General features: G+C 37.5%; 4 protein-coding genes across 6 annotated transcripts; 2 read left to right on the plus strand and 2 right to left on the minus strand.

Annotated features, from left to right (window-relative positions):
* Positions 1-461: 461 nt before the first annotated feature.
* Positions 462-3,710, minus strand: LOC122538924 (mitochondrial import inner membrane translocase subunit TIM44). The gene is made up of 7 exons (XM_043673423.1): positions 3,605-3,710; positions 2,918-3,073; positions 2,600-2,845; positions 2,321-2,525; positions 2,109-2,257; positions 1,673-2,036; positions 462-1,597 (listed from the first exon to the last, which is right to left on the minus strand). The coding sequence occupies exons 1-7, from the start codon at positions 3,605-3,607 to the stop codon at positions 1,350-1,352; spliced, it is 1,371 nt and encodes a 456-aa protein (XP_043529358.1). The 5' UTR covers positions 3,608-3,710; the 3' UTR covers positions 462-1,349.
* An 84-nt stretch (positions 3,711-3,794) lies between these two features.
* On the minus strand, positions 3,795-5,729 carry LOC122538899. Of its 2 annotated transcripts, none has more exons than XM_043673392.1 (3): positions 5,601-5,729; positions 5,262-5,524; positions 3,795-5,188 (listed from the first exon to the last, which is right to left on the minus strand). In XM_043673392.1, the coding sequence occupies exons 2-3, from the start codon at positions 5,474-5,476 to the stop codon at positions 3,964-3,966; spliced, it is 1,440 nt and encodes a 479-aa protein (XP_043529327.1). In that variant the 5' UTR covers positions 5,477-5,524; positions 5,601-5,729; the 3' UTR covers positions 3,795-3,963. The 2 variants fall into 2 exon arrangements, with proteins under 2 accessions (XP_043529327.1, XP_043529328.1); XM_043673393.1 differs by having other exon boundaries at positions 5,262-5,494; positions 5,569-5,729.
* A 310-nt stretch (positions 5,730-6,039) lies between these two features.
* On the plus strand, positions 6,040-13,413 carry LOC122538935 (splicing factor 3B subunit 3). Its single transcript, XM_043673447.1, has 13 exons — positions 6,040-6,150; positions 6,575-7,068; positions 7,263-7,435; positions 7,521-8,017; positions 8,089-8,254; positions 8,526-8,694; positions 9,627-9,778; positions 10,032-10,187; positions 10,412-10,703; positions 10,778-11,444; positions 11,531-11,647; positions 11,848-12,226; positions 12,313-13,413. Exons 2-13 carry the CDS (start codon positions 6,672-6,674, stop codon positions 12,799-12,801), a joined length of 3,654 nt encoding a protein of 1,217 aa, XP_043529382.1. The 5' UTR covers positions 6,040-6,150; positions 6,575-6,671; the 3' UTR covers positions 12,802-13,413.
* A 1,153-nt stretch (positions 13,414-14,566) lies between these two features.
* LOC122538936 lies at positions 14,567-25,305 on the plus strand. 2 transcript variants are annotated; one of them, XM_043673448.1, is made up of 5 exons: positions 14,567-15,398; positions 17,755-19,311; positions 20,007-20,541; positions 21,853-22,546; positions 23,750-25,305. In XM_043673448.1, exons 1-5 carry the CDS (start codon positions 15,396-15,398, stop codon positions 23,850-23,852), a joined length of 2,892 nt encoding a protein of 963 aa, XP_043529383.1. In that variant the 5' UTR covers positions 14,567-15,395; the 3' UTR covers positions 23,853-25,305. The 2 variants fall into 2 exon arrangements, with proteins under 2 accessions (XP_043529383.1, XP_043529384.1); XM_043673449.1 differs by lacking the exon at positions 14,567-15,398 and adding an exon at positions 16,071-16,335.
* The last annotated feature ends 134 nt before the right edge of the window (positions 25,306-25,439 follow it).

The raw sequence follows: 25,439 nt of genomic DNA on the forward strand, positions 1-25,439 counted from the left end.
CATACGCCTTGTTCAATTGCATTGTCAGTTCTCAGTGTGCAAGAGAATTGTATACAATGTTACGATCTTTCAAATTCCTTATAAAAAACGAATTTTAATTTATTTTTTCAAATTTCGAAATTCTAATTTATTTAAACTCGATCGTTTCAGTTCTAGAACACAATTGTAGTGGCTCGTTTGTTTCTCAATTTGAAAAAAATTGTGTGCAGTATTATGATTTTTCAAATTCTTTACATAAAACTTTAATTTATTCATTTCTTTCAATTTATTCAAAGTTTATTCGAACGTAATTACGTAGTGTATTCATTGTTGCACTGTTTTTACACAGTTTTGGGTCAGGCCTTACCTGTAAAGTATAAGCTATATATATGAAAAATCTCATTGTAACCAAAAGGTTAATTGGGTGAAATTTTTCAAAATGCGAAACGACACAGAGGGGGGAAATGATGGCCCGTATTTCCTTTCCTCAAAACATATTTCTTTTTTTTTTCTCTCCCTTATTTTTACATCAAACTCATTTGTACGTGTCATCATTTATAGTTGGAAACTTACTCGTTGGATTTATAAACGAGCATTCCGAATTTATATATTACAGATTCAAGAAAATAACTATTAAACTATGCATTACAGCACGATATTACAAACACGAAAATATATACAATCTTTATTTAATCACATAAAACGTTTACACTTTCTTTCTTTCATGTCGTAATTAATGCAAAACAAATATTTGGCTTTTGAGATATATATATATATATATATATATAGTTTTGCTAGGCTCCGTTCATCGATACTTTAGTACCAATGTTTAAATATGTACAAAACGAGTCGTTTGAAATTATTTTGTATACTTAGTTGCATTAACCCAGACACGAGTTACACTCGAGCAATAATTACCCATCCTGATACACGGAAACAATTGTAACCTTAGCACAAATAATTATAGCAAACAATCGAATCTTTAATCTATACGCTTTAATAATATAAATAACGTTCAAGTATACTATTCAAATATATTAAAAAGGCATGGTAACAGTAAAACTATTTTAATACGTACATCTCTAAAATAATTTATACTTTTCCACTTTCATACGTAAATCTTTGATTTATATATGGAAGATGGCGTAGGATCTGTACTGAGTGTAATTTGAATCACGAAAAATTAATATCCATCATCAATTAGACTAATATACAGATCACGGATCTTGATAAGAATCTCCCCGTTCGATTCTCCCCGAGAATCTTAAAACTTGTTCCTTACTTGCTCGTTCTTCGGTCACGTGCTCTGATTTATTTCTTTTTTTTTCTTTTTCTTAAAACTTTAACTAGATTTATACCTAAACTGTACACTATACAAATTGCTCGGTACTGGTAGCGCTAATGTCGAGCAAACGCCATGCAGCTTTTGGATTAAGTTCGGTAGGATCGCGGCACAATACCCAGATGTAATTAACACGCATCACTTTCTCAGGATCTCCTTCAATGACATTACTCTTTGCATCTCTCACGCACATGATTTGCTGGGATTGAAAGCTGATTATCAGAACAGGTCCTTGTTCCATTACTTTGCCCAACATTAAATCTACATTGTTGATATCTAAAATTGAAATGTCTTATTTTATCTAGAACGATTATGCAAGATATATATATATACGCAAAATATGAAATATACCTAAGATTTTATTGTCTAAATGATATCCCAATTTCTCTACTTGTAATAATGGTTGCGCTAGTAATTTGTACGGAGCTTCGTGACACCAGTCTTTTAAAATACCGAGATCCCCCCTTACCATAGCTTCCAAAATATTTGGAATAATGTCTGTTTCGCAGTATTTTAAAAATTGTACTCTATCGAAGCTAGGATCTAATTTACAAATTTCTGTCAGCGTTTCTGACAAATCTGTCTTTTGAAATAGTCCACCAACTATGTCTGTGACTTTGTCTGTCAGTAGTCTAGAGGCACGAATTACAGGATTGTCAGACTCCTCGTATTTGATCTTCCATTCCAATACTTTATTCACATATGGATTTTTATCCTTCGAAAAAGATACAATTATTACACAATTCTGCAAATATATAGCACAATCTGATTACTTTAAATTACATACCTTGAAGTTCTGCCACGATTGATAAAATTTAGAATCTTTATGCAATTCAACACCAGTGACGTCTTCATTCGGTTGAACAACTTTGCTATCTGTTGATTCTACTACGTCTTTCCTTTTCCTTAACACTTTGGGCGGTACATATACTTTTCCTACAATTTCAATTAAAAAAAATTCTTACAAAGCTTTATATCAAGTTGTAAAAAATTGCTCACCATGCATTCCTTGATGATCCAGTTCCTCGCGTACAGCTTCCGCAGTTTGCGATATCGTTTGAAATGCACTTGTTTTACCTAAAGCCTGACTTTTTTCAGATATTGTCTCTGCTGCTCCTTTCGCAGACTTTGTTATTTCCTCACTCAGCTGACCAGCTTTTTTCCCTAATTCCGTTTTACTTGCTTCTTCAAGAACTTCTTGTACCTATGTGATGACATCATTCAATTAATATCTACCGTACTTATAAGTTTTATCAAGACGTTATTCTTCACTTGCACCTTTTCCTTTAAGGATTCTAACTTTTCCTTGAGAGCTTCAGATCCTTTAGTAGCTTCGGATTCAACTGCTTGAAATTTCTGTCTAGCAGAGCGCAATGCTTCCGACTGTTCCAGTTTCTCTGCTTCTTCCCTGAACTTTTTCAAAGATTCTTTCATCTCTTTATTCTTTTGAATTTCTTGCTTGATATTCTCGATGAACTGAGAAATGAAACTAGGTCTTCTCGCCGGATTTGAATAAAATCTGACCTGAAGCAACACACTGTAGTAATTGAATGAATCTGCGCATCATTCTAATGACATTTTAGAAATGAAACTCACTGATAAACCTTGTACATCTGTGATTTGAGGTAACTGTGATCGTAGCACGACATTGTAAATACATACTGTTGAGCCATCCCTGGGAAGTTTTTTTTTAGATCGAGCAGATCTTGTGATACCAATGAGGCTAGTTCTATACACAGAAAAATTCTGAAACTATATAAAAAAAAAAGAAATGTATACACAATATAAATATATATACATATATACATATGTCTCAAATCTGTAGACAATGAACCTTCTTAACAGAGACGGTGATTTATAAGGTACAATTGAAAATGTTTCAACTGTTTCTATATGAAAATCTTCATTTATTGCCTTCCTCAGGTATATAATGGGATTCGTGAAAGGATTGATAATTTTTTTTATTGCAATATTACAATACTATATTATGCAAATTTATTTCTTCCGCGTGTTATTATTTATCTCGTTGTTTTTTCTTTGAAAAATTTCCACGGAGACAAAATGCATCAACTTCAACAGACTGAAATTTCTGATGCAACGAGATGGAAAGCATGAAAGTTATTTGAAAGAACATAACCTAAACGTGAAGGAAAAATGTGACCGGCTTGTGAGTGAAACATTTACAAACTCGCGTTAATACGGAAGAAAAGAAACAAGTACAATTGTTTCGTATCTTCGCGTAATCGAAAGATGACGGTTCAGTTAGCAATCAGAATTATTTACCATTTTACGAACGATTTATCTGCGACATCGGAAAATCTTCATAAAATATATTATGGTCGGTGGAGAGGACATCTATCGACAAAAATTGGGACAAATCGCGAACTTACAACACACACATGCGATAACACGATAATCTTATTCGAAATCGAGTGTCCAATTAGTAAAAGTTTTCGTGTAAAATATATGTATATATATTTATACAATTATAATATCTTTATTCGATTATTTTTACGAATGTATACAATTCTTAAATATCTCTATTTATCAATGGAATTTACAATAAATGCTAGGTGCAATGTGAAACTATAAATATACAGAATTATTACACAATCTTCTGATGTTCATTCTGCAGGTTCGTTTTAAGTTTTCAGTCCTGGTACTCTGTACAGGAATTCTCCGTCATAGTCGTAATAACAATCTCTTACCCTGTATGTCATGCCCTTTTTATACACGTTTTTAGGAATTTTTATATGCTTTGTGTAATTGAAATCTGCATCCATGTATGAATTTCGTTCTTTTACATGAGTATCCAAGCTTACATTCTCATTTTCTGGTCTGGTTATTACTGATTCACTTTCGTCTGCTGTAACATTTACTATACTATCATCACGTGGATTTTTTGTACTGCTAACACTCTTTTGTTCATTGTCAGTATCTTTCACAGTATTGTGCGATACATTACGCAGATTCTCCAAATTCTTAGTTTCTATATATTTTTTATAGGTATTCACCAAAGTTACTTTCTCTTCATAAGGTATCTCCTCTGAATTATTCAATTTCTTCTTCAAGAATTCTTCAAAAATTAATGTATCCCCTTCCATGCTATACCTTTTTGTTTCATGCACTTCTCTATTTACAAAGTCATTGTCTGATTCAAATACTAATCTTTCTTTCTTCTCCGACGTGTTGGACTTTCTATTGGTTCTGCTCTTATCATTCTGTAAAGTAATTAGCTTGTCTTTCGTATTTTGTACTTTGTATCTTTCACTGTGTTTGTCTCCATTTGCTGTATCATTGCTCGTTTTGTTAACTAATCTCATGTTTTTCTTTCCTGTTGCTTCTGATTTCTTTTCACCCGTGCTAGTATTATCCTGTGAGGAAATTGATATCTTATTTTCCATAGATTTCTTACCAACAGAATCTGCTATAATACTACGAAAGAATGAACTTTTAGGCTTTGGAAATTCTATCTTTGGTAACATATATTTTTCAGCCAAAGTCTTCCTATTGGATAAAATAATTTTCCTGTCTTTGAACTTCATTAAGTGCTCCTCTAAGATTGGGTTCACTGGTAACTGACCAGTTTTAAGTTGTTTCCAATTTTTAACTACTTTATTGTCGTATGCAAGTATCCTCTCCACTGATTTTGGTTCCCATTCAGCTTTCAAAATCTTTCTTATGGTGTGAGGTAAAGCTGGAAAACTTTCACTGAGTCTTTCGGGTGTCCACTCATTGGGATCTTCTCTATGTAGTTTTTTTATCTGATTCTTTTCGACGTACGTAAGAAAATTTGGTTCCACCTCTTTGAAGTATTTACTTCTAACAATGCGACGCTTCAACAGTTCACGATCCTTCTCAGTCTGTCTGAAAATCATATTGGAAATATTAAAAAACTTAAGCTACATAAAATATAATTTAATGTTTATCTTGTATATACCTATTGTGATCTGCATAAGAATCCATAATGTCTCCCAGATCAGTGTCATACACCCCTACATCATCTTGATCAAACTCTTCAACATCATCTTCAAATCCTTTATCATTTTCTGTCTTCGTTAGATGTATTTTTCCTCGCACTCCAGCCACTGCATGTCTGGATTTAGTTACATATGTCCTCAACAGCTTGAACGTTATTACTCTAATGTTGTTCATCTTCGATTATTCAGTTTTCTTTATGTCATTATTAATTTTTTATTGATTCATTCATATAATACCTATATTTATATAATTTATTCGTATAATACCTATATAATTTCCTTAGATTGATCGTAAATAGTATCAATGTTATTTAAAAATCATACATTCGTGTATGTAAATATTAGGATGAAATAACGCATATGAATTGTATCAACTACAATTCTCACCATCAAGCATATTTGCATTGCGAAAAAAGAGAGTATCTTTTATTACCTTGTTTCTATTTTCGAATCTTAAGGATAGTTCGCAAAGAAACATCTCCAGTTACTTTTTTGTTAAGCGTATTGAAATTGGATTTAAAGGATCGTATCTCTAGCTATTTATTTATTAATTATATTTATTGCATGATTCTTAAAATATGTTTTATAAACAATATTTTACAAATAATGATTCTTAAAATATAAATTACAAATAGTATAGGACAATTTTAATTCTGTTAAAAGACGCTAGGTGACATTGCGAGTCTGTGATTCGCGTTAGTTTCCGATCTACCTTTATTATATAACGTGGTAGAAATAAATTGTGTGAAGTGGAATAAAATCGCTTGATACTTATGGTTGTTCATTTGAGAAGAGCAGAATTATCTAACAGCATCGTATCTAAAGTTGAGGAATATTTCCAGTCGCAAGGTGAAATAATATTATTTACGTTACTCTGTACTTAAGAATTGTAATATTTTTTTTTTATTCTACATTTAATTTCGCGTTCGAAAGTTCGTTTTACATACATGTTGCAAAGCTTCTTTATTTCCATTGCTTAAATTTTAATTTCGCACGTGTTGCGAATTTATCATTTTTATAAATAGTTTTTTAATTTCTTTTGTTGTAGTTGCTAAATTTGTATTTATTCGAAAAGAATCCAAAAGTTTGGTAGTCGGTAAGATTGAGGTTCGCGTTGTTTCACACTTTCGTTTCCTTTTTGCTATCTCCTTTTTTTTAATGTGAAATTATTACAGTAATCTTGTATTGTTAAATGTATTGGATTTTATTTTTTTGTTTTTTACAAAAAAAGTATCAATTTATTAAATTTTTATCTTATTTGTACGTATTTCAGAATGGATATAGATTCTTTGTTTTAATGAAAAACAACACATTTTTCTCCTACTAATGGTTAATTGAAAAATACAAGAAAAAGAGAAGGAACTGCAAAAATGTATCTATACAATTTGACTCTTCAACGTGCCACGGGTATCACCCATGCGGTGCATGGCAATTTCTCTGGTAGTAAAATGCAAGAGATTTTGGTGTCACGTGGCAAGTCGTTGGAGTTATTAAGACCTGATCCAAACACTGGGAAGGTTCATACTTTGTTAACTGTAGAAGTGTTTGGAATTATAAGGTCTTTAATGGCCTTTAGATTGACTGGTGGTACGAAAGACTATATTGTTGTTGGGTCTGATTCTGGGCGCATTGTAATTCTGGAGTACATCCCTGCCAAAAATGTGTTCGAGAAGGTACATCAAGAGACGTTCGGCAAGAGTGGATGTAGACGCATTGTACCTGGACAATACTTAGCCATAGATCCAAAAGGGAGAGCTGTAATGATAGGTAATGCGCAAGTTAATAATTATGGAAATTTTACAGATACAATTGTATATCCTGTACCAAGTGATTATTTCTTTTATCCGTGTTTCAACTGATTAACATTGATTACAATCAATCTTAATGATGGCACATCTAAGTTGCGACTATGTTGCGATATTGTCCAAATGCGATTCACAAAGGAAATATGTTCATTTCAGGTGCAATCGAGAAGCAGAAACTTGTTTACATTTTAAATAGAGATCCAGAAGCTCGTCTTACAATTTCCTCCCCTTTGGAAGCACACAAGAGCAATACATTGGTTTATCATACTGTAGGGGTAGACGTGGGTTTTGAAAATCCTATGTTTGCCTGTCTAGAAATCGATTACGAGGTAATATTTTAATATTTTCGAAAAGGAAAAAGAAACACATACAGAGTGCGCCGTAATAGTAATAAATATGGTTTGCATATTTTAGGAAGCTGACAGCGACCCTACGGGAGATGCAGCGATAAAGACACAACAAACGTTAACTTTGTACGAGCTTGATTTGGGTTTGAATCATGTTGTACGCAAGTATAGCGAACCTCTGGAAGAGCACGCAAATTTTCTCGTCTCTGTTCCGGGAGGGAACGATGGACCGAGTGGCGTTCTTATTTGTTCTGAAAATTATCTGACGTACAAAAATTTAGGAGACCAGCACGACATTCGTTGCCCTATTCCGCGAAGACGTAATGACTTGGACGATCCGGAGAGAGGCATGATATTCGTGTGTTCTGCTACTCATAAGACTAAGAGCATGTTTTTTTTCTTGGCTCAAACGGAACAAGGCGATATTTTTAAGATTACACTCGAGACAGACGAAGACATGGTGACTGAAATTAAATTGAAATACTTTGATACTGTACCTGTTGCGGCAAGCATGTGCGTTTTGAAAACCGGTTTCTTATTTGTAGCTTCGGAATTTGGCAACCAGTAAGTACAATATTTGAAGATATGAATTACATTTCATTGTATTACGATTAATCTTGTTTCTTTTTTTGAAGTTACCTTTACCAAATTGCACATTTAGGAGATGATGACGACGAACCGGAATTCAGCTCTGCCATGCCATTGGAAGAAGGTGACACGTTCTTTTTTGCACCGAGGCCGCTTAGGAATTTAGTATTGGTCGATGAAATGGACAGCTTATCGCCGATAATGGCGTGTCAGGTAGCTTTGTGTTATATTAACAGAAAGTTAACTAATTGAACTTGCATTAGAAACCAAAATGTCGATGCACCTTTAAGTAGAAAATTAATTCCTCACATGTGTTCTTTTTCTGTGGATGGGTGCAATAGCAAAATATTTTTAGTCGCCTTCAATTTGTCTTTGCAAATTGAAGTTGAACCTAAAAGTGACAAGTGCAAACGATATAATTATGATGATCTTGAAATGAGTGTTTCCAATAAACTTGTGTAATATAATTTGTTATTTTATGTAGGTAGCAGATTTAGCAAATGAGGATACTCCAGAATTATATATAACGTGTGGTAGAGGGCCTCGGTCTACATTACGAGTGTTACGGCATGGTTTGGAAGTATCTGAAATGGCGGTCAGCGAACTGCCTGGTAATCCAAACGCTGTGTGGACTGTTAAAAGAAGAGTCGATGGTTAGTTTAAAAACATAGTTTGGCAATAGTTGTTTGCATGTCCCTTTCTCTTTTTCTTCTTTCCCCCGACTTCTTCATTATACGCTTAAGTAATAGGGCAGATAAGTATCACCAGCTTCGTTTTATCTTCTGCATCCACAACGCACACGTTTTTTTCTTTCTTTTTATAAAATTTTTATCCTGCAATTACAGTATTTACAGATTATTTAACTTATCATCCACTACAGTATAAAAAACAGTTCCTTGTAATCCGTTGTTATTTAAATTCAGTTACATTAAGCTGGAATTATTTAAGTAAGAAAAGAATATCTTTGACTGTATAAAAAGAAATTAACTTTTTAGATATTGCTAGTAATTACAAAAATGAATAAGGTTAAAAAATTGTGGAGATATTTAGAATAAGAGTTTGTTTTGTAATTATATTCGTTCAAGAATTCTGAAAGACAATAAAAAATCAATAGTTATTTGTATGAATTTTATTAAATTAACTCTCCCAAAGAGGAGGGATTATACTCTGTCTGATTATTCTTTTAACTCTGCAATTTTTCAATGCAAAAACAAAATGCAAAAGAGAACAAGAAAGTTGATTTTGTAAATGATACTAATGAATCTGGTGGCTTGATACACTCTTATCAAACACCAGTTCTCTCTTTCAGGCTACTGGCATGCTATTGGTTGAACTACAGAACACAGAAAGTGACAGAAAGGTAAGGACTGTCAAAATTGCCGGAGATTAAAGAAATTGAATTTACATCCAAAAAAAAACAAAAAAAACCGTCTGCTATTTGCGCGTAGGATGAAAAAGAAAGAACAGCCTGTTCGACCATCCACGAAGGAACGATCTCTCTGTTGTCTTATCAAATTTCGTTTTTTTTATATCATCACTTTTCTTCCTTAGATATTCAGAGTGAGCTTTGTAATTTTGCTTACAGAGGAGTATGATGCTTACATCATAGTGTCCTTCGTCAATGCTACTCTTGTACTTAGTATCGGAGAAACAGTAGAGGAAGTGACTGATTCTGGATTTCTTGGTACTACACCAACGCTCAGTTGTTCCGCTTTGGGAGAAGATGCCCTAGTTCAAGTACGTTGTTTCATCACGCAGTTTTGTTTTCAATGCACTACCGTATCTCCGGCTCCTGGTTGACCACGAGTCGGTCGCAGTAAATAGTGCTAAATTATACAGAGTTTCTCGCATCGTTGAGTGTTTACATAATTGTTCTAAACATGTCTGGTAAATGAAACTCGACATAACCGCCAATACTGAAGCTACTCTGCTGTTCTCATAATTACTATTTTCAACTCCCATCTTGGTAATTTCGTTGTACTCTGTTTAGGTATATCCTGATGGGATACGTCACATTCGAGCAGACAAACGTGTAAACGAATGGAAAGCTCCTGGTAAAAAGACCATAGTGAAGTGTGCAGTGAATCAACGACAGGTTGTGATTGCACTCACTGGAGGAGAGTTGGTATACTTCGAGATGGATACCGTATGTTCTACTAGATTTTGTACTCTTTACATTTCAATCGCATTATTTGTTCTCTCTGTGATGCTAATTGCTCTCAGAGATGTAAAAGATGCGTAAAACATTTCACTTTCTTCATCTCGATTAATTGAAATACCAATTATTTACTTAAACCGGATGAAAAGTGGACAACTCTTGTCCTTTTTGGTTTTTACAAGCCTAACTTTTTACCACTTTGCACTTCCCAGACGGGTCAGCTGAATGAATATACGGAACGAAAGAAAATGCCGTCGGAAGTGATGTGCATGGCTCTGGGCAACGTGGCAATCGGTGAACAGAGATCGTGGTTTTTGGCTGTCGGCCTTCAAGACAATACAGTGAGGATTATTTCCCTGGATCCTTCGGATTGTCTGGCACCCAGGAGCATGCAAGCTCTACCGGCAGCCGCGGAAAGTTTGTGCATCGTCGAGATGGGTGCCAAAGATGCGAACAATTCCGAGGAGCTGTCGCCGCAACAGTCCAGTCTTTACTTAAACATAGGTAAATAAGCGTAACGTTACAATTGCCGATTACTTTTATTATCCCTTGTATTGTATTTAAATGTATTTTCGTAGGTTTGCAAAATGGCGTTTTGCTGAGAACGGTATTGGATCCGATTTCGGGTGATCTCGCTGACACGCGAACGCGATACCTTGGCTCCCGAGCCGTCAAATTGTTCAGGATAAAAATGCAGGGCAATCAAGCGGTGCTGGCGATGAGCAGCCGATCGTGGCTGAGTTACTACTATCAAAATCGTTTCCACTTAACGCCGCTGTCCTACGAGAGTCTGGAATTCGCCTCGGGCTTCAGCTCCGAACAGTGTCCGGAGGGAATCGTGGCCATTTCGACCAACACGCTTCGGATTCTCGCCCTTGAGAAACTCGGCGCTGTGTTCAATCAGATCAGCTTCCCGCTGGAGTACACGCCGAGGAAATTTGCGATTCACTCGGATTCCGCGCACCTGATAATCATCGAGACGGAGCACAACGCTTACACAGAGGAGACGAAGCAGCAGAGAAGGTTACAAATGGCAGAGGAGATGCAAGAAGCCGCAGGAGCCGAAGAGGCTATCGTAGCGAGAGAACTGGCGGAGGCTTTCTTGTCCGAAGAGCCGAATGAAGCTGTGTTTGGCGCGCCAAGAGCCGGGCCAGGTTTATGGGCGTCGTTAATCAGGATAATAGCCCCTACAACAGGGCAAACGTTCGAAGTGCATCGACTCGAACAGAATCTAGCTGCTCTATGGTGAGAACACAAAGAATATTCAAGAGACAAACGTTCAGAAATACGGAAAGTTATTCCTTTTTTTTTTACATGGATGCATGTTACAGTTTGAGCCTCGTGAAGTTTGCCAATCAGGGAGATCAGTTGTTTCTCATTGTTGGTATCGCGAAGGAATTCCAGCTGAATCCAAGAGTTAGCAGCGGAGGTTTTCTATACACGTACAAGTGAGTATCTTTATTACTTTAACACATGTAAAGAGATAAGAGACACAGCGAACGATTTTTATGATGAAAGATAGACACATCCCTGTAACGCAATTGTGATGAAAGTCCTGCAGTTCTGAAATCTATGTTCAACGTAAAGTTAACATAATTACGAAAAAAGAAGACAAATACGGAAGCAAATCTTCTTTTCTTTTTTTTAGAGTAAACGGTGACTGTACCAATCTCGAATTGGTGCACAAAACTACTTTGGATGAAGTACCCCTGGCCATATGTCCGTACCAAGGAAGGGTGTTGGTCGGTGTCGGTAGAATGTTACGTTTGTACGACATGGGGAAAAAGAAGTTGTTGAGAAAATGCGAGAACAAACATATTCCCAACGCTGTTGTTTCCATCAACGCGATTGGACAAAGAATCTACGTGAGCGATGTACAAGAGTCCGTGTACGCTGTCAGATATAAACGTCAAGAGAATCAACTCATCGTGTTCGCCGACGATACGCACCCGAGGTGGATAACGACAACGTGCGTGCTGGATTATGACACTGTTGCTACCGCTGATAAATTTGGGAACATTGCTGTTGTAAGTAACATTAGAATTGTATGTCTCTTAGTAATGAAATAAGCGTGCAATAAAACGTGTGAATTTTTTATATTGTTTCTCAATAGATACGTTTGGCAAGTGGAATTAACGACGATGTGGACGAAGATCCAACTGGGAATAAGGCTTTATGGGACAGGGGTTTGTTAAACGGGGCCAGTCAAAAGGCGGACACAGTTGCTTGCTTTCACGTTGGCGAAACTGTTATGTCGTTGCAAAAGGCGACTCTTATTCCCGGCGGTTCCGAGAGTTTGGTGTACACCACACTAAGCGGGACTGTTGGCGTTCTCGTTCCGTTCACGAGCCACGAGGATCACGATTTTTTCCAACATTTGGAGATGCACATGCGCTCAGAGCATCCGCCACTCTGCGGGAGAGATCATTTGTCGTTCAGGTCGTACTATTATCCGGTGAAGAACGTTATAGACGGTGATCTTTGCGAGCAATTCAATTCCATCGAACCGGCGAAACAGAAAAGTATATCTGGTGATCTCGAACGAACATCTTCCGAAGTGTCGAAGAAACTCGAGGATATTCGTACGCGATATGCTTTCTAATGCTTTTTTTTTTTCTTTTTTTTTGGAATATAATTTATTGTCGAATTATTACGAATTTGCATTCCGTTTTTATAAATTTAACATACTTTTCGTAATGACGAATGATCAAATCATTTGTAAAAAAAAAAAAAAGAGGATAACACTATGTGGATATTGTTTTTAGTAAGCTGATTACGTGATAAAAGTAACGACGTTGAATATGACGGTAGAAGATCATAAACGAGAATTATTTAAGTTAAAAGAAAAAGTAGTTTATTTTTGATTGAATAATATTTAAAGTACCAAATTACTTTGGCCATGTAAATTTCTATTTTACGTGTTTGTCGTTTGTTTAAAAAAACTGTAACACGAAAATTGTAATTTTTTTCATTAATTTAAAGTTACTGTATGTCCGATTGATTTTCTAAGACTAAATGTATATATACGTCGAATCTGTATGCTGCAAGTTCGGAAACGAAACTACGTTAAGAAATATAATTTTGTCAACAATATTTTACAATAATATTGAAAACATTCTAAGAATTTTTTTTATACTTTCAATTAGCTTGTTAGTGCGACGAGGTGTCGTGCAATAATTTATTTAGTTCATGTTTGCCACAGTTTAGCGCGGGAGAAAAAGAGCTAAAATTGAACTTCTGATATCCAGCGAAGTAAAAAATAGAAAAACACCTCGGCGACCTATTTTAGCATCATAAATACGGTATGTGCACAGGACTGCACACACTGTCTCAACTAATTCTTCGGCTAAAAATAGATAGTGGTCAATTTTTTACGCTTGAATCACGCGGAGACTGGTCTTTGAATAATTAATTAATTATTAATTCTACGAAGAATGAAAGAATCACACGCGCGACACTTGGTTTTTAGATTTTTAAAGTGCGTGACATTTTATGTGCAAAAAAAAGAAAAAAAAATAGTCGGCTCTTTTCGTTATGTTTAAAAATATTTTCATTGTATGTACAATGCGGACAAGAAGCAACATTGTATTAAATAAATTCACCGAAAGAAATAGAACAAACGTCGAATGTTACGTAGAGCAACATATATAGGTTTACAAACGCATTATCGTACCCCCTTTCTGCGAGCATTTCGTGAGCTCATTTCTTTCCTCCACTATTGCTTCTCCTGCCTGTGTGTTGCATCCCTTTCGACCTACAATTCGTCGTCAATAGCGCTCAGGGTTGTAGCTCGCATTTTCCTCGTCGATCTTCGAAGCTCGAGGTTAATCCGCATGCTGAGGCGTATTGAGGGTACGGCGCAACGTTATTACCCTCGTTTAACCTTCAAGCAACTACAACTAGGTTACAAAGTTTACGTCCCTTTCGAACAAAAAGAAAAAAAGAATAAAGAAACACATGCAAAACACGTTATCGGGATTTTTAGTCGCGTTGCATCGAATATCGAATCAATGATCATTGTTGATACTCGTCGCTCTCGAAGGTTTTCAAAAAAAAAAAATTCTTTAAGTTCTAATAAAAGAGAAGTTCGACTTGTCAATTTATTAATATTGCGTTGTTAATTCCGTTGTTCTCCCTTCGCGTTTGCATTTTCGAATTTCAAACTGTCAAGAAGCAGCTAGACTGGCGAAAGTAATTCCAAAATACTCGAATCGAGTAGTGGAACTTAGTTTATACCTTGATATTTACTGAAAGTGTAATTTTCATTTTGAGTTTGCACACAGATGCAAAGAGCTATATCAAACACTATGCTATATCGGCCCAACATCGGCTTGATCACTGGTCAACCGGTGTTGCCCCCCTCCCCATCCCGGTGAATTTTAAACAACGCGAGTAGTTAAACGATACGGTAAAACAGGGCGACGTTTCATTGCAACGTTATTATCAACGTGTCCCATGAGAATAATTTTACAACGTGGATTAAAACGAAAAGAAACGTGGCCGGTGGCGTGTTAGCGTCGTGGGTATTGGGATCGGTAGTTACGTCAGTGCTGCGGTACGTAGCGGTGGTTTAGGGAGCGTCGAAACGGAGAGAAAAGGACCGAACGGGGCGATCGATGCATTGAGGCGCCAGGCCCCTGAGCTCAGCCCCGTTTCGTTTCCATCACCCTTACCCCGGTATGCCCTGCAGCAAAGCTGCCCTCCGGGCTTTTCTCTTTACTGTGCAGTTGCGCGTCAACCTTTTCACGGTGTAGTGCTGCATTCGGTCACTGGACTTCTCTCCGCCTCTCGGTATAAACGTTACCCACTCGTACGAGGCTCTCTCTCTCTCATTCTCTGTTGTGACACACGACACGATCGTCGTCGATCATCTCTCTCGCCGCGAAGTGCGCGATACGCTCTGGGGGGCGAGAAAGAAACGGAAAAGGAATCGCTCGCGTGACCGAATTCTCATTTCTTATGCGTTCAGGTACAAGTCGACTTCGGTGGCGATGTTGATTAATTAACAGTGTCGTGCTCGTTGTTGGAATTATGTCGGCTGTCGTCGTCGTCGTCGTCGTCGTCCGGGATCACGGTTTGGGTTTCGACGTGCTTGAACCAGTTTCCGGGCACATGATCCCCCGAGTGTAGAACTTTGATTCGGTGTCATCGATTCCAGGCTTGCTGTTGTGATGTTCGTTTCACTGACAGACGATTATGGTAAATGGATTCGCATGTTATTATTAAGCCGGGGGACGTTTCCCTCGAACGCACCCGTTTCAGCACGCTCGTTGCAGATCCTTGCAAAAAAAAAAAGTTGACATTATTAGTTTTCATTCTTTTTTTTTTCTTTTTTTTTTTCTTCATAAAAATTATTATATCGTAAAAAAAATTAATAGACTTTCATTCGTTTCCGTGAATAGTGACAGACTGTTGGATATTTATGTAATTTTCGTACTCTAATGAGTGCAAAATTACGAAATAAATTTCCATCGAACATCGTGATAGTTATCTTGAGTATTTTCTACATTTCTGTTTATTAAATACTGTATGTATTCTATATATTTCTACGTTCCATATTGTTATTATTGTTCTATATTCAATATTACGTTATTGTTCTACGTTCTATTTGTATATTGTTTTTAATCACGCGTAAATGTATAAACATCTGCTTTCCAAATATTAATTCATGATATTTGAGATTAACCATAGGCATCATCGAGCCTTGTAGTTGTCAGTGTTGAACGAAAAATGTGTCTTAATTCGCGCGTGTTTTAATAACGAGAAAAAGATTTAACATCGACAAAAAGATGTAAATTACACATCTTGACAGATAGATTCCGAAGTTTACGAAAGCGAAGAGCACATCGAAAACACAGATTTTTATCTCTTAAAAGGACAGATTACGATACCAACTGCACGATTCGTTTCAATGTAGTTGCTCGTCTGATGCAGGGAACTGTGTCTGCTTTTCATTAGTGTCGTACGTTATACGTTTGAAACAGAAAAAGAAAAGGGGAGAAAAAAAAACCAGTAATCGTGAAGATAAATCGATCCGGATGAAAAGATTTCACGTGTGAAACATGTCCTTGTGATATCTGTGCAAATATATGAAGGATAAAAGAGGCAATCGTGTACTATCTCGAGGATTGAAATGGTTTGTTTACCGGTATACTTTCAGCCTTTGTGCACAGTGCAGTCCAAAGTGTTTGAGTTAACCTGTTCACCTATTTTAGTAAATGGCTTTTCTCTCTCTCTCTCTCCCTCCCCGTTTTACGCGACACCGTCCTACAAATGTGATTGAGAATTGATTGTTAATATCTCGAAGTGGAGGTTCAACGATTCTTCAAATCAAATTTAGTTCCGTAAAGAGTGGAGAACCGTGCAATTCGTCGGATCGTGTCACGATGCTGTAGAAAAAAAAGCATATTGGAACATTATTTTTCTCGTTTCGTACGTTGACACTTTAAAATTAACAATGCACACTTTTAATGCTACTTAAAACTACCGACGACTAAAACGTGAAATTTCCATCAGGGACGTTAAAGACTAATAGAAGAAACAGGAAATTTTTATAATACAATAGGGCACACTAGCTTTTATTATAAATCAATTTCTCCATCAATTGAAATTAATATAATATGACCTCCTAAAATAATTAAAGTATTTAATTATATAGAAATTCCTTTATTAAATACATTTACTTTGATTACTTCAGGATTTTATATTACATTGTCATTTTTTAAATAATTTTTTTTTTTTTAAGTATAAAGGCAATAATTTAATTATTGTCTACAATTTTAATAGGTTTGTATTTTTCTATTATGAAATATTTGAACATAAAAATGCTTATTTTTGTATAAATGATAAAACTTATGGATCAATTTATGGATCACACTAGCTTTTTAGTATTTTATTAAGAATCGTTTAAAAATATCCAAAAATACACTAAATATATAAAATATGTAGCAAAAATATTCAAATGGTCATTTTGATCATTTTGGTAGTTTTAGTGTTAAAAACCACAGCTAAGAGGTTAAAAATTTTTTTACACTAGAATTACCAAGGACTAAAGCATAGAATTTTCATCATAGATGTTAAAGTGAAAAAAAAAAAAAAATAGAAAAACTGTAAAATACAACACACAAGCTTTTATTTATGTATTTTATAAAAAATCACTTAAATCTCTGAAAATGTAGTTTTACATCTATAAAATATTCAAATGGTTATTTTGACAATTTTAGTATAGTTCTAGCGTTAAAAGCAGCACCACAGCTAAGTAGTAAAGAGTTTCTTAACGCTAGAAATACCAAGGACTAAAACACAGATTTTCATCACAGATATTAAAGTGAAAAAAAAGAAAAAAATAAAAAAACTGTAAAATACAACACACAAGCTTTTATTTATATATATTGTTTTTACATCTATAATACATCCAACGAAAATGACGAATGATTAGTCACTTTGACTTAGTTCCAGTGTTAATTCTGACACAGTTGTAATTCGAAACACCACCGTACACACAAGTGAAAAACAGATTCTGAACAGAGTGCCCTTTCCTTTTGTGTTCCTGCAGGAGATAGCTGATGCTGGAGGTGGTCAGAAGCGACTTCGTGTAACTGCTCTAGTTCCATTCATACTTCTGTTCGGTTGGACGGACCGCGTGTCAGCTGGCGATTGCGGTCTGGCCGAGTTAACTTGCCGGGATGGGCATTGTGTGCCGATTGACGCGTACTGCAACGGACGAGATGATTGCGGGGATAACAGTGACGAGCCGACGATGTGCACACCCTGTAATCGGACGTATCACGGACGGGAAGGACGCACGTACAAATTGGATCTTCCGAGACCGAGCGAGGAACGGCTGCCATTTCTTTGTCATTTAACGTTCACCGCTGCTGGCCACGGTTACGGCGAGCTGGTGCAACTGTTGTGGGACGCGTTCAGCGTCGGCAGAGTGGATCCGAATACCGACAGCTTCGTCACTAGCTGCCCGGAGGGATCGTTGCAGCTGGCGGAGCTCGGCAGACACTTCACCGGTGGCTCGTGGTGCGGCGTCGGCGAGGGGAAGGCGTCTTACTACAGCGAGACGAGCACCGTCACCGCGTCCATACGGCTGTTTCACGCGCCGTCCAGCGTCCCGTTCGAGTTTCGTCTGAGGTACAGGTTCGTGGCGCGTAACGAGGCGGTGGCCCGGCTGGGCAAGCCCGAGTTACCGATCGAGCGGGGCTCGCCGGTGCCGGGCACTTACTGCTCGAGGAACTTCTACGAGTGCCACCTGAAGCAGTGCAGGCTGCAGAGCCCTAACTATCCCGGCGAGTACCCGAGGAACGCCAGCTGCTCGATAACCATAAGGCAGAAAGAGGTGCCCACCTGTAAGCACGCGATGATCTCGGTGAAGTCAACGCCGGGCGGCCCGGTCGGCGTCACCACCGCCAACACCACACTGAGCGTCTGGCAAGACTGCCCGCCGGAGAAGGACCATCTTATCTTCCGAGACGGCGTCAGGCCAGAGGATCTCGTGCTGTTGGTATACTGCGGTGGGCCACTGCCAAGAATCACTGCCAGGGGGCCGACGATGCAGGTGGAGTTCCGAAGCTCGCCGATCGCCATTCCCCTCGGCGCCTCCGCCCTCAGGCTCGAGCTCGAGATACAGGTGGTTTACGTGGACTCGGACGGCCTCGAGTACGCCAAGGGGCCCCAGGGCTGCCACTTCTTCGTCAACGGTACCAACAAACGCAGCGGCGTGCTGAGAGCGCCGCTCCACGCGCTGCCGCCCAACTCCAGCTGCACGTGGAACATCAAGGGTTCAGCCGGCGACCGTGTGTGGATCTACTTCTCGTCGTACTCGCAGCGAGACCTGACCGGCACCGTCGAGAGCAACGCCAGCTCACAGTCCGATGTGCCGTGCGCGATCAAGCTGATATTCTGGGACGGCACGCCGGCCACCGGCCTCCCGATGGCCACGCTCTGCGACGACACGCCCAAGCTCTGTGCACACGCGGCACTCAGGAACGTCACCAGGAGCACCAGGCCGTGCACGCAGGACGAGAGCTACATCACCGTCACGCCGTCGCTGACGTTACGGATGGAAACGTTGCTGGGCACCGCGCTTCACACGGTGAACTTTAACGTAAGCTTTTAACCACACTTGAGGTGTGTATACTTGAGGTCACCGATTTTTGACGAAATTTCATGCATAAATGTTGTTCTTGGAAAAAATAGTTGACACGTATTTTTTTTTTTTTTTTTATTTTTCATTGGCAGGTGGTTTTAGAGAAATTCGAGGAGGTGGCGGCGCAAGGTTGACACGATGATTCTGATGATCTTTTCATTCTTAAAATTCTAATGTCTCACCTCTGTGGCATGTGATTCTCATTGAAAGTGAATTTTTGACGGGGAGGAAGTTGGTCTAAACAATCTTCCAAAGACGTGACATTCACGAAAGAAAGAAAATCAGAAAGTCAAAAAGAATTCACTGTTAATAACTCATTCTCGAGTTGCCTCCCTGTGGGACATCATCACGGTTCTACAGATGTACCCATGATAAACCTCAAACGAGGTTTCCAAAGCTTAAATGAAAAAGAAAAAAAAGAAAATCATTCGTGTTGATCGGGAAAATTATTGGAACGTGTTCTTTTTTTCCTTTTCTTTTCTTGCTTATCGATTGCAGAATATTAACATCCCTAGCGGTTGTTACTCTACACTCTAATTTTTACATACCTGCTGAAAGAATATGTAAATATCTTGCACGTGCGAAATAGACACATTCGCAGACTAAAAAAAAAAAAAAAAAGATTAATCGATCAATTTTCTGTTTGCACGCAGGCACAGTACGAGTTTATATCGACCACTCAAGTCGGCGAGCCATGGGGTGACGGAGCCTGCAGCAGAGTGTGGCGCAAAGTTCGTAGCGGCGAGGTGACGTCGCCGCGCGACGTACGCCTGTTTGGTAGGGGCGGCTCGCAAAAATTGGACTGCAGATACCGTATCGAGGCGAACGCGGACGAGAGGGTGCGGCTGACGTTGCACAACGTCAGCCTCGGCGAGTCGACCGTGTGCACGAGCGAGCCAGATCCCCACACCGGCCGACCACGTTGTGTTCAAGAAGTGGGCTCGCGAGAAGCTCGTTTAGTTTTGTACGAGGCGCCCTGGCGGGACGTCAAGCTTCCGAGAGCCTGTTTATGTGATAACACGTCGCATCTTCCATTGACGCACATCTCCTCGAGCACCGCGCTGGAGATCACGTTCCTCGTCGACCAGCAAACACCCCACGAGGACTTCGAGACTCTCTTCTTCTACGCCAGCTTCGAGCTCGTCAGAGCGCGCGAGTGCCCCAGGAAACAGAGAGTGCGCGGCGAAGGTTGTTATCGACTCGTCGATCTGTACGGGGAATTTGTACAAAACTTTTTGTATCCTCATGAGTAAATTAGGAAATTCATTTATTGTTGGCTCGAGTGTTTGCTGCGTGTGTTTATACTTCTTGCGCTGGAATAATGAGTTTTTTTGCCCCAAAATTTTAAGTATATTTAAATATATTTAAGTATATTTTTATTTTATTTTTGTTTCAAGTATATTTAAATATATATTTAATATAAATATAAGTATATTTTTATTTTATTTTTATAAGTATATATTTATTTTTATTTTATTTTTGTTTTAAGTATATTTAAATATATACCCGGGCAAAACAAGTAATAAATTTATTACCTCTTAATAATTTCTATCTATAGTGATGTCGAGTTCAAAAAGAAAATGACGAATTATTGTGTACGGTGTTTGGTCACTCGTTATGGTCCGTGAACCAGTTGCCAGCGCAAGGGGTTAAACGTATATATTACTGTGACGGTGCAAAAAAAATATTCTTCGCCTAACGTGAATGGTATTGAAAGACAAATATAACTGGTAGGAACATTCTTTTTGTCAAGATCATCTTTCGAGGTCACTGGAGCTTTTTTTTTTTATACAGTTATGCTATTATAATTCGTACAACTTATTTCATACAATCATACGTATAACGCCGTTCAATACAAATATGTAACTATGTATTGCTGAATAGAAATCCAAAATAGTTATATGTATTATTAAATAGAAATATAAATATATTTAATTTATTTAATATATGTAACTATATAAATTTAAAAATAAATTTAAAAATATTAATAGAAACTAACTTATAGAACTATATAAATTTAAAATATTAATAGAAACTAACTTATAGAACTATATAAATTTAAAAATATTAATAGAAATATGTAAATATATTTAATATATTTAATATATGTAACTATATATTTCTATTTAACAATACATATATATACCATACATATACAGTCACACAGTTACATGTATAGTTATGTGAAATAAGTTGTATGAATTGTACTAGCATAGTTGTGTGATAAAAATCCATCAATGACTTTGAAAAATGACTTTGGAGAAGACCTATTATACCAATTATTGGCCTTTCGATACAGTTTATGTTTTTTTCCATAGTTTCACAGTTTCAAAAGATATTTAGTTGCTCTAGCTTAAATGGACCACCCCCTACGTGTAAACACAATTTGTTTCGCTAAAGTATCTTAAAGTGTACGGTTTTGTACTGATATTTCGTACCACTCGCAGATCGTTCAAGGTTATCATTAATAATCCCATTTTTCTTTCTTTTCCAAAACAGGTGGCGAATTACGGTTCGTTGCTCCACCTTTGTCGAGACCAGACATTTACTGCGAAGGACTTCCATGGTTGGTGGAGGCGCGCGAGAACCGATCGCTCTTCGTTTTAACCTGGGGCTGGTTCCTGCCCCTGGAGCCCACACCGATAACGGAAATGAACGAGCAGAGCAAGTGTCCAACGACCAACAGGATCCTCCTCTACTCCGGTTGGCCGCCGAAGCTTTTGAAAGTGGTGTGCCCCGCCGAGCCAGGCGCGCGAGAGTTCACCGTTCACGTCTTCTCCGAGGAGTGGCTCGGGGGCACCGACGAGGGTAAATGGCCAGGTCCGCCGCGACCGCCGGCGCTTTTGCTGGACTTCATCGCGAGGGAGTCTGGCCAGGCTGCTGCCTCGTGGCTGGAGATCTCGAAGAGCAGAGCCGCGCTACGCAGGCAGCTACGTCTACCCGAGAGAGGCGTGGAGAACGAGACGTCGACGCACGGCGACTGCCCCCATAAATGTCCCGAGCTGAGCGCCTGCATTGCCGCGAGCCTCTGGTGCGACGGGAGGGCTAACTGCCCGTCCGGGCACGACGAGGCGAACTGCGGCAACGGGGCGAAGTTACTTGGGTTACTGCCTTCGGAAATGTGGCTAGTACTAGCTGGTGTCTCTGGGATTATCGCTGCCTTTGCGTGCTTCTTCGTGGTGCTGATTAGCAGGTATCACTGGGGCAGAGTTAGGGAGAGATTAATTGAAAGATTACATTGATCAATTCCATAACGTATGCAAAGTCATTTTAATCTATAAGTGCAATCTCCTTTTGAGCTATTCGTCATTTAAAAAATGTCTCAAATGCATCTCTTTTGAGAAGTCAGTAATTTGGTACGTTTGGTTTGTCTTTAGACAAAGGCATGTAGGAGATATGATGGTCGTTGCTAGTTTTCCAGGTATAATTATGTAATTTTTTTTTTCATGTCGATGCAGCAGGTCATTTTCTGTAAAAAAGTATCAAAAAGCTATTATAATTTAAAAGATACTTTAACTTTGATTTTATAAAATCTATCGTATGAAAGAGGAGAAAGGACAATTCTTGTATTGTAATATATGTAGTTAATAATATATGTAAGTATTATATGTAAAGGAGTATTTTTGTGTTCATACTGTTCTCGTCTTTCGTACGTAGATTTTATAAGAGATATCTCCTTTTATAAAAAGTGGATTTTAGACGTAGATAGGTTAATACTTTTTTTTGTAGAGAATGACCTGCTGCATCAACTGATGCAAAAGAAAATTACATGATTTTATTTGAAAAAATAGTAGTAATTTTCACTAGTATTCTCTTACACACGTCTATCTAGAGACAAACCAATGTGTAAACCAAATTACTGCCCTCTCAAAACAGAAAAAAAACACATTCGAGACGAATAATACTTATAGAAATAATTGCATTTATAGATTAAAACGGAGCATCCTGTATATCTATGTATATTTACAAATATATTAGAACAGAATATGTTGCACGTTGTATAATATTTCTGAATTTTATCAGAATGATGTGTTAGAATTTACTATTGTTTGTGCCTTCTCCTTCTGACTAATGAATTTAGAGAAATAAATTCTCTTTTTCTTCATTACATTATGTACATTTTAAGCAACGAAATTGAGAAGCTTACAGAAAGTGGAGTTGATCAGTTTGGTCAATATCTATTTAGATTTCACTTCGTGTCAGTTATCATATATCAAAAACCTTGCACGAGCATTCACAGTCTGAATTTTATTAATTCGGGCTAATTAATTATTCATCCCTACTAATTCATATCTAATTATCAATTCTCCTAGCAGTGTAATTATGTATTGATTTTCAATTACAGATTAATTTCGTTTCGCGACTAGTGTTATTTATTGATTGATGTTCATTGCAGGTCAAAAGCGCGTACAAAAAGACTTCATTACAAGGGTACAAAGAAAAGCAATAGGCCGAGGCGAGCGCCGACCGAGGAGACATTACTGGGGGCAGCATCCTGACAGCAGCAGCCCGGTTTCGTGGAGTACATCCACGTGGACCGGGAGACAACCGTCTAGCAATATTTCTCTGTGCTTTACCGTCCACTAACTTAACACTATCCCCAGGCATCGTGAACCAAAATGTTCAAGTAACTCATTCCTTTCTTTTTTTTTTTATTTATTTTCGAGTTACGTGTTATTTGACTCGTTTACTCGATAAACATTTCCGACCGTTGCTTAATTGTAACTGTTATCAATATGTACTCGTTTGTTTCGCATGTTTTTAGTATTCTACGTTGCGTATAACTTATATATATATAAACGTCTTGCCAGGATCGAACAGCGCGACACCCATAGGGAGAGACGCGAAACCATACTGCCGTGATCTCCGTTTCTTTCAAGGGAGCTCCATTTCAATTTTAAACGATAGAGTGAATTATATCACTTCGTTGTAACGGGCAGTTAGAGCGATAGCAATAGCGATATCGGTGTTCCCATTCGTGCAATATGGGCGTGCGACAACGTGGAAAGTGATGAATGGTAATACTCGAGTCAAGTTGCGGCAACTGATCTTTTTGCAAGAGGCTAGAAGAGGCTAATTAATTGAAATACCAAAGAGCCAAAGAGCTAAGTTACGTTGTGACATTTCATTCACTGACACACGATGTTTTATAAACCAGAGAGAAAGAGAGAGAGAGAGAGAGAGAGAGAGAGAAAGAGAGAGAGATAGTAAATGCAATTAATATAATATACAGGAATAAATCTATAATTTAAAAGATATCACACATATTGCTCAAAAGATATTGTAACTGCCAAAAAGAAAAAAAAAAGATATTTTAATTTCGATTAGCTGATATACTACATTTTTAGCAGCAATAGAAAAGAAAAAAAGAAAAAAAAAAAAAAAGAAGTAATAGAAGAAGTATTCTGAACGCAGAGGAGGATAACTTTTTTATATTTCAACGTAGGGGAAGCAAGTTCAATTTAAAAGAAAAAAAAGAAAAGAAAGAAAAAAAAAGACGAGAAGATCGAAATTGATTACATAATCATAGTTACATCTATCGACGATGCCAAAGAGTTGATTTTAACGTGTTCAATATTTATATTTCTCTTAAGATTTTCAAATATATTTTTATGACTTTTGCTCAGATGTTTAATTATATATATTTTAAACGAGTTGTCATTGGAAATTTAAAAAAAAAAAAAATGAAAAAAGAAAAAAAAAAGAGGGAGGGAGAAAATGTAGAAATGTAGAAATACTTGTTTGACTTGCAAAGCTTATTGAAATTTTGCTGAAACAAAAGTGGTCGACGTTGATAATATCGATATCTGTTATTCTTCATTTGCTGAATACAAGATACACTATAAAAGTACTATACTTATAAGGGAACAATTGTAGGTGAAGTTCCAGCGCACAAGAGATTGTGAGAAAAACGAAGGAAATAAAAAGAATTAGCTAAAGTTTACAATATTATATAACAGTGTTTTCTTCGTTTCTCTACATTAATTGATTAATTTTCAATCCTCGTTTGCAATTTCGATCAAAGAAAAAAAAAATTTTTTTCTTCGTTTCTCTGCATTGATTAATTAATTTTCAATCTTCATTCG

Source organism: Frieseomelitta varia, unplaced genomic scaffold, assembly GCF_011392965.1.
Source record: "Frieseomelitta varia isolate USP_RPSP 00005682 unplaced genomic scaffold, Fvar_1.2 scaffold_182, whole genome shotgun sequence".
In the NCBI taxonomy this organism is placed as follows: Eukaryota; Metazoa; Arthropoda; class Insecta; order Hymenoptera; family Apidae; genus Frieseomelitta; species Frieseomelitta varia.

Bases quoted from the DNA above. Each gene is read 5' to 3' on its own strand.
- LOC122538924 (XM_043673423.1), bottom strand. The intron at 2,258-2,320 runs GTGAGCAATTTT...TTGAAATTGTAG, and splicing joins GGATCATCAAGGAATGCATG to GAAAAGTATATGTACCGCCC. The intron at 2,037-2,108 runs GTATGTAATTTA...TCTTTTTCGAAG, and splicing joins AATCGTGGCAGAACTTCAAG to GATAAAAATCCATATGTGAA.
- LOC122538899 (XM_043673392.1), bottom strand. From the start codon at position 5,476: ATGAACAACATTAGAGTAATAACGTTCAAGCTGTTGAGGACATATGTA. The intron at 5,189-5,261 runs GTATATACAAGA...TATGATTTTCAG, and splicing joins TCTTATGCAGATCACAATAG to ACAGACTGAGAAGGATCGTG.
- LOC122538935 (XM_043673447.1), top strand. From the start codon at position 6,672: ATGTATCTATACAATTTGACTCTTCAACGTGCCACGGGTATCACCCAT. The intron at 7,436-7,520 runs GTAATATTTTAA...TGCATATTTTAG, and splicing joins GTCTAGAAATCGATTACGAG to GAAGCTGACAGCGACCCTAC. The intron at 10,704-10,777 runs GTAAATAAGCGT...GTATTTTCGTAG, and splicing joins CAGTCTTTACTTAAACATAG to GTTTGCAAAATGGCGTTTTG.
- LOC122538936 (XM_043673448.1), top strand. The intron at 19,312-20,006 runs GTAAGCTTTTAA...GTTTGCACGCAG, and splicing joins TTCACACGGTGAACTTTAAC to GCACAGTACGAGTTTATATC. The intron at 20,542-21,852 runs GTTGTTATCGAC...TTTCCAAAACAG, and splicing joins ACAGAGAGTGCGCGGCGAAG to GTGGCGAATTACGGTTCGTT.